General features: G+C 32.0%; 1 protein-coding gene across 1 annotated transcript; it reads right to left on the bottom strand.

Moving 5' to 3' along the window:
• Nucleotides 1-3,479: 3,479 nt before the first annotated feature.
• On the bottom strand, nucleotides 3,480-8,567 carry LOC110646716 (malate dehydrogenase [NADP], chloroplastic). The gene is made up of 14 exons (XM_021800245.2): nucleotides 8,280-8,567; nucleotides 8,079-8,172; nucleotides 7,639-7,725; nucleotides 6,373-6,457; nucleotides 5,667-5,848; nucleotides 5,511-5,581; nucleotides 5,310-5,400; nucleotides 5,144-5,218; nucleotides 4,963-5,064; nucleotides 4,740-4,862; nucleotides 4,275-4,343; nucleotides 4,109-4,177; nucleotides 3,829-3,882; nucleotides 3,480-3,744 (listed from the first exon to the last, which is right to left on the bottom strand). Exons 1-14 carry the CDS (start codon nucleotides 8,435-8,437, stop codon nucleotides 3,691-3,693), a joined length of 1,314 nt encoding a protein of 437 aa, XP_021655937.2. The 5' UTR covers nucleotides 8,438-8,567; the 3' UTR covers nucleotides 3,480-3,690.
• Between the last annotated feature and the right edge of the window lie 313 nt (nucleotides 8,568-8,880).

Below are 8,880 nucleotides of genomic sequence, written 5' to 3'. Positions count from 1 at the left end.
AATGTAGATTATTTAGGATATTAATTAATTTAAATGTACAGATTCTATGCATTTTACAGCAATTCAAATACTTAAAAAAATTTTTTTCTTGAAATTTCTTATTTTTTTAATGTTATTTTGGAAGATATAAATATTTAAAAAGGAAAAATTATTCAGTTACTGGGTTTGAGAAAATTTACAATTTAATCTCCATATTTTTAAAATCAAGCAACTTAATCCGACTATTAGAACTAATTTTAGTAAAAATATTAAAAATACTCTCTATCTTTATGTTTAATTTGAAAACAATTTATTCAATAAAGTTCAAATTTTTTTAATAATTTAGTTATTGAAATTTTATTTTATTAATTATTTTTTTTAATTCTTATATTTTTAAAATATGAGCTCATTAAATTAAAACTCAATTCAATTAAGCTTTTATCTCAAAAATTTGGGGTCGACTATATGGATTCGCTTTCTTCACTCTAAATGATTTTGGGTTAAATCCTCAGAAATGTGTAATGCTTCTAAGTCATGTTGTACTACTCTTCTCCGCCTCCGTATGTTTACGCTTCACATGACCAAACCACCTCAATCTCCCTTCTCTCAACTTATTTTCAATTGGCACCACTCCTACCTTTTCTCTAATACTCTCATTACGAACTTTATCTAGTCTAGTATGGCCACTCATCCACCTTAACATTCTCATATCTGCAACTCTTGTCTTAGACGCATACGACATTTTCAGTGCCCAACACTCACTACCATAAAACATAGCCGGTCATATGGCTGTACGGTAAAATTTGCCTTTCAACTTATTGGGAATCTTACGATCACATAAAACTCTCGTGGCACGTCTCCACTTCAACCATTCAGCTTTAATCCTATGACTAACATCTTTCTCGCATCCTCCATCTACTTGAAGGACTGAGCCTAGATATTTAAAGTGATTACTTTGGGACAGTACCACTCCATTCAAACTAACTCTTCCCTATCACCAGTTTGGCCTTCACTGAACTTGCAATGCATGTATTCTGTCTTCGTTCTATTTAACTTAAAACCCTTTGACTCTAGAGTACTTCTCCAAAGCTCTAGCTTTCTATTGACTCCTTCTCGTGTCTCATCTATCAGAACAATATCATCCGCAAACATCATGCACCAAGGAATACTCTCTTGTATATGTTTCATCAATTCATCTAAAACTAATGTAAAAAGGTAAGGGCTTATGGCTGATCCTTGGTGTAATCCAATTGAGATCGGAAAATCTCTTGTGTCCCCTCCCATTGTGCGCACAATAGTAGTTGTTCCTTCATACATATCTTTCAACACTTGTATGTACCTAATAGATACCCTCTTTTGTTCTAACACATTCCATAAGACATCTCTTGGAACACTATCATAAGCCTTCTTCAAATCAATAAAAACTATGTGTAGATCTTTCTTCACATCTCTATATTTCTCCATCAAGCTTCTAATGAGAAAGATCGCTTCCATAGTTGAATGATCGGGCATGAAACCAAATTGATTGAGAGAGATAGAAGTATCATGACGTAGTCGATGCTCCACAACTCTCTCCCACAACATCATAGTATGGCTCATGAGTTTAATTCCCCTATAGTTTGAGCAACTCTGTATGTCTCCCTTATTTTTAAAAATAGGTACTAAAATATTCCTCCTCCATTCATCAAGTATTTTCTTTGGGTTTAGAATCTTATTAAATAATTTAGTTAACCATGCCACTCTCATATCTCCCAAACACTTCCACACTTCAATTGGTATTTCATCGGGTCCACAGGCTTTACCCACTTTCATTCTCTTAAGTGCTTCCTTTACTTCTAAAGATCTAATCCTTCTAGTATAATTCATATTTTTTTCTATTGTTCTATAATCAATATTCACGTTATTATCATTTTGACTATTATTAAAGAGATCATTAAAATAATTTCTCCATCTTTCTTTAATGTCCTCATCTTTCACCAACACTTTTCTTTCTTTATCCTTAATGCACCTAACTTGATTGAGATCTTGACATTTACTTTCTCTCCTCCTTGCTAATCTATAAATATCTTTCTCCCCTTCTTTAGTTCCAAGTTTCTCATATAACTATTCAAAGGCCTGTGCTCTTACTTGACTAACTACCTTTTTTGTCTCTTTCTTTGCTATCTTGTACTGTTCATATGCCTCATTATTATCACATTTAGGTAATTTTTTATACCATTCCCTTTTTTTCTTCTTCACTGCCTTTTGTACTTCCTAATTCCACCACCATCTCTCTTTCCATGTCCTTTAGACTCTCCAAGTACTTTTCTAGCTACTTCTCTAATCTTTGATGCCATCTGTATTCACATATCATGGGCCTCCATATCCAACTTCCATACTTCGGACTCGAGAAGCTCATTTTTGAACTTCACTTGCTTTACTTCTTTGAACTCCCACCACTTTGTTCAAGCTACATTATTTCTTCTGACCTTACTTGAATTGTTCCTAAACTTGACATCCAAGACCACCAACCGATGTCGACTTGTTAAAGCCTCTCTTGGAATGACTTTGCAATCCTTGCATAGAGCTCTATTTGTCTTCCTGGTTAAGAGGAAGTCGATTTGGCGTCTATATTGCCCACTTTTGAAAGTCACTAAATGTGACTCTCTTTCTATAAAGTAAGTATTTGCTAGTATTAGATCGTATGCCATAGCAAAATCTAGGATGTTTTTTCCCTCTTCATTTCGACTGCCAAAACCAAAAACCTCAATGAACATTGGGCTCATTAAATTAAAAAATTTTAAATTTAAATTATTAAAATATAAATTAATTACTTTAAGGTACTTAAAAAATTTTGATTAATTACAAAATCATCTATATATTTTACAGATTGATCTTTAAATATTATAATTATTTATAAATAATCCCTTATAATTTTATAAAATTTTATTTATGTCATTATTATTTTATTAATATATAAATAATTTTATTTATATTTATTAATTTATAATATTTTCATGAAATAGATCATAGTGTCATAAAAAAAAGAAAAAAATATTAATATGTACGCAAAATTGTTATTAAAATAAAATTTTAATAATTAAATTATTTTTAAATTCAAAATTAATATTTTATTAAATTTAATAAAAAATTAATTGTAATTCTAACGGCAAATATTAACTTGTAGATTTATTAAAAATTATAGACTAAATTACTTGATTTTAAAACAACAAAGACTAATTTGTAAGTTTAACTAAATCTCAAGGACTAAATTATTTTCAAATTAAAAATAGAGAGTCGAGCATTTTTATCATTTTTACTAGAATTAACGATAATTTAACTAAAATTCTAATAGCCAAAACTAAGTAGTAAATTTTATCAAATTTCAAGGACTAAATTACTTGATTTTGAAAATATAGGAACTGAGTTGTAAATTTTATCAAACTTTAGAGACTAAATAGTAGTTTGTTCTTAAAAAAACCATAAAGATTGCTCGAATGAAGCTAAGAAGTGGCAAGAACTACACCAATACCAGCTCCATGCCATACCACTAATAATGATCATAATCTCAAAATTTATTACATGACTTAAAACTGACAAATTGCTAGCTACTACCAGCTAAATTATTCTCATAAATTCTAAATAAATACTTATGTTCATAATTACAGCATCAGCTTCGTACCAAGTAGCTGTAGAAAAATTCTAGAACCCAATAGCTGCGTCACAGTAATATTACATTTCTCCTGGAAGCATAGTGTCTTCTGGTAGATCACAGAAAGCTATACCCTGAAGATGATGAGAGCAAAACAATTGAATTATTAATCATGGCAGTTTCAGCACAAAGACAGGATATGAGAATATGACATTTACCTCTCCGGTAAGGTGGGCCACACATCTTTTCTCAGCTAGCAACTCACCTTCTGTCTGCAAAAAACATTACATACAAGCAGCAATCTATGGTAAATTCTGGGTGAAATTACGTGTAAGTGAAGTCATTTTTTGAGAAATTTACACAAGTCCATATTCATTTTCTCTCTGATAGAATTCAATACAACATTTGGAATCATTCTCTAAATTGTCATGAATAAAAAAGGGAATTTTTTTTACCATTTCCATATGGTTCTCATTGGAATGTTTGTTAAGTAAGTACCTTAGTGATTTTCTTTAGAAGGTAGTCATCAAATATTACATCTTTGACAATTTCATAATCACCATCTCCCTGCCAAGTGGGAATTATTTTTCAGAGTCGGCCGATGACATACGAATGAATAAATAAACATTGCTAAAAGAAAAAACTGTGCTGAAAGAGAACTTACTTTTGATCTGCAAGGCATGCTGAAAACTAGACCCTCTGCAATGCCATAAAGATTTCCATTAGTATAGACCTGTATTTGCATGTAAGCTGTTAGACTAATAAATGCAGAAAACCTTAACAAATGAAGACGTTCACTGTTTAATTACACTCTGACATTTGCTCATCATATAGAAGATATCTTCTAATCAGGTGTAAAGAACATGGTACTATTCTTTTTTGAGGGAAGCAGCCAGTTCAATTCAAACACCATGATAATCCTAACAGGATGACATCACAATTGTCTTCAGTGTTTTCTCTGAATATTGAAAGGTTTTAGCTTCAAAATTTCCTCTTATCAATTAACATAATCAATTAAGGCATCTCATACTATGTGGTTATTCTCGATGCATTAGTCTGGTATGTGCATCTAAAACCAGCAGCATAAAGGGATAATAAGCATGTGTAAATTAAGAGGAATTGAACTCACTCCAGAAGAAAACCAATCACCCTCAGGGGTGGGGATTATTAGAGACTTTATAGCATCAACAATGGACACAGCAGTTGATGCAGCGGAAGATCGTCCCCATTTCTGAATAAGCACTCCACCTCTCTGCAAATACAAGTACAAGGTTAAGGACTTTCACAACATTCTACGTTGATTTGTTAAATAAAAGATGAACTTCTATTTGTGATGCATTTATGAATTTTACCTTCTGGACTATCTCAGTGAACTCCTCTTCTAACCACTTGTGATCTTTGATAACCTCTTTTACAGGTAAACCATTGATTCTAGCATTTAGAAAGTCTGGAACCTGTAGAAAATCATAAGAATTTTTGTGAGAAGTTCAGGGGAATTTTATCAACAGATAATTCTCCAGCAGACTAGCACACCTGAGTGGTTGAGTGATTTCCCCAGATGGTCACATTTGACACTTTATCATAGAACACACCTGCTTTTAGGGCAAGCTAAACCAACCATTATCAAGTTAAAATATTGTCCTTTTGTCATAAATATTATATGGATCATTGAAAAGTAAAGTTGAAGAAATGTATTTACCTGGCATTTTGCCCTGTTCTCATCTAACCTAGTCAAAGCATGGAAATTCTTTGCAGGTATATTTGGAGCATTTTTCAAACAAATTAAAGCACTGCATGGCAAATGAATAAAATCCTAATGAGGAAAGTCAATCAAAGGAGCTACATAAGCTAGGTATCAAGCAAAAGCAATGTGGAAGTGACAATGAATGATAATTCTTACTTGGTGTTACAAGGGTTACCCACTACTATCACCTTGACATTGCGAGATGCAACAGCATTGAGAGCCTTTCCCTAATACATTTCGAAGGAAAACTATGATTTAGCAACAGACTCTAAAAGGGGTAAAATGAGAGATAGATATGAATATTGATGTTACCTGCTCAGCATAAATCTGCCCGTTGATATCTAGTAAGCCGGCTCGTTCCATGCCAGGCCCTCGTGGCTTTGCTCCAATCAACAAAGCCCATTCAATGTCTTCAAACACTTCATAAGGATTTATTCCAATGCTCACCTCCCTCAACAAAGGATACAACGAATCCTCAAGTTCCATTGCAACTCCTGCACCCACAATGATGACAATTTGAAGAGTATGGAGAAATCTGAGTTGTGATGCTGAAAAAATACTAAGCTTTCATTGAATACTAAAAGAAAGATTTTATTTATTATTTTGTATTCCTATGGGAGGTAAGATGTTAAAATTTGTATGTCAATTCAATTTCTTAAATACTAAGAAATTTCCAAATTCAATGAAACACAAAATAACTACTCAGTGGATCTGTTGATAATGAATTTTATACAACATTCAAAATATAGGATAAAAACAGTGAATGGAAACTATTCTCAAGTAGTAAATAAAGCTGAATGCAACCTGTGTGAATTAGAATTACATTTATTTTAATTATGGATAGGTTTCATAACCAGCTTAAATCTGTATTTACTTTAATATCTTTGCCTTCAGCTTTCCATGTAAAAGCTCCATCAACAGTTTATACTTATTTTGAGACAGCTACATTAATATATTAGACTAACTGCTGATTGCCGATCCAATGTTATATTTGATCAATTAAAGTCAAAGCATATACCTTCAAGAGCTTGAAATGATCTTTCAGATCCCAACAGTTTTAATGCGATTGGTTGATCTGGCCCAAAAACCTCGCCAGATGCAAGCTGGAAGAATAAAACAAGTTTAACAATCTAAACAGCTACAAATATAGCAGTTCACATTGATAAGTGATAACAATAGTGTTGTTTTTACCACGAAAAAGAGAATAATCTAATCCTTGAATTGAGTATAAGGGCAATAACAGTAGCTAGGATGTTTTCAAGATACATATAAATTAGCAAAAACCAAAACATAATCAGAAGAACCTCTGAAAATAAACTGTTCAGTTGCATTTTGCTAGGCATTTGAAGCGCCAGAATGTAATAAAACTAAAAATTAAGCTACTGCTGATGTTGCACATCTGAATGGTATTGAATAATGAAGTTACAGAAATGATGCTATGATTTGCTGCCTTCTTAAATGTTCAAAAAAAAAAAAAGGAAGGAAGAAGGGAGGGACATCCAACCATGTTCTGAATCAAAGATAAACACTTTTTCTTAGTAATCCCTTATGTATGGCATCTTATTTCAATAGTCATTGAACAACTTATGATCTGCCTTAATTAGGGGTGAGCAGATTTCGGTTCAAACTGAAAAATTAAACCGAACTGAATTAATTCGGTTCAATCAGTTCGATTTTAAAATTCAATCGGTTCGATTCAATTTTATATTATAAAAATTTTAGTTATTTCGATTATTTCGGTTTGGTTTTGAAGAGAAAAAATCAGTTAAACCGAACCGAATAGTAATTTTATATATATTCAAATCGAACCGAATCGATTTTTGAATTGATTTATTTTTATGGGCAATTTATGAATTATATTTAATTATATGTATATAAATTGTTTAATTTCATTGATTAATGGTTATTAGGTTCAAATCAAAGTCAAAATTAAACCAAATAACTTAAAAATCAAGTCTAAATTAAAAAATAATCAAAAATCAAAACCGATCGGTTTGAACCAAACCAAACTGAACCGAAATAGAGCAATTCGGTTCGATTCAATTTTTCATCTATTTCGGTTCAGTTTCTAAAATATGTAATTCAATTTTCATAATTTAATTCGGTTCTGTTCGATTTAGTTCGGTTCAATTTGAACTGAATGCTCACCCCTAGCCTTGATATCTCTCCTGATGCAGAATTTCTATTTTGTGTAACCAAAGGCATTCACCAGTCCACTAGCAAGTTCCTAATCTTGATGAGTATTATTAAGAACTTCACTGAATTAGAAACAAGAAGACCTTACTTTAAAAAGTAGATGATTAGATATCATCCCAGCAGCACCAGAAACTGCTATATTAATTAGTTTCTTCCATGATTTTGTCTCCTCTTCCTGTGAGCACATTGAAGAAAAAAAATTTAGTGATCTATCAGTCAACCCCAACAAAATATCATTTACACATCTGAGAAAAAACAGATCAGAGGAAACTTTTAAGCAAATCGATCAAGTGCTTTTGTAAGAGATTTTTTTTTTCTTTTAAAGAAAAAATTTCAAGCCAACTAATCCCAGCAGCTATACTAAGTAGATCACTAAAAATACAGCCAAACTAATAAGGAAAATAGAAAATTGCCATTATATCGGAAGAAAAAGAAATACACCCATGAAAGCAACCAATAAAATCTATAAAATTAAACAAACACAGAGATAATATTAGTATTATAGAAGAAAGGGCATGAAGGACATACAGCCCTGAGATCATATGTTTGGCAGAAAACACCAAAGCATTCAGACTTGTCCTTGGGCTTTTGGGTCTGGACTGGAACTGGGGCTTGAACTTGACTGCAAAAAAATTAGAGAATTTTTTTTTTTAAGACGAAAAGTTAATTTGCTAATATGATGGCCAAGAATAAAATTCGATTAAAGGAAGAACAACAAAGAAAACTTACTTTATAGAGCAAGTGATAGTAGTGTTTCGAGGACTAAAGGAGCGGCGAAAGCGAAGAGAGAGATGGGTGGAAGAAAGTGAGAGCTGGGAAGAAGAGCGGAGACGAGTAGTGGTGTGGGTATATGCAGATGCAGGGGATGTTAGCTCTGCCACCGCCATGGCAGCTGAAAAAACTTGTTAGTTGTAATTACCAGGCTGTGAGGTAGAGAAAGAAAGCGAATGAGAGAAGGTCTTCTGGTTGAGAGAGGCGCTGGAGGGAGGAGGAGAGATGTGGTGAACAAAATGGCTTGTTTGAAATCTTGGTACTTTAAGGCTATCACTTGTGCCACGTGTCATTTTCTTATGATCCATGAAATCTAATTTTTTTTCCCCTTATGATAATGATCATGTCACCTGCAATTCTAGACTTATTTTCTCTCTCGAAATCTTTGCTTAAAAAATGGAATAAAAAAAATATATCAAATAAGCTCATATTCTTAATCCAAGTTAAATAAATTTAAAATTAAGTTTTAAATTAAATAAATTTATAAATTTTTTAATTAAAATTAAATAATTTAATATATAATAAAATATTATTTTTTTTAATTTTTAAATATTAAAAT

This window comes from Hevea brasiliensis, chromosome 14 (genome assembly GCF_030052815.1).
Source record: "Hevea brasiliensis isolate MT/VB/25A 57/8 chromosome 14, ASM3005281v1, whole genome shotgun sequence".
Classification (NCBI taxonomy): Eukaryota; Viridiplantae; Streptophyta; class Magnoliopsida; order Malpighiales; family Euphorbiaceae; genus Hevea; species Hevea brasiliensis.
This window is presented reverse-complemented; position numbering and strand designations above follow the sequence as displayed.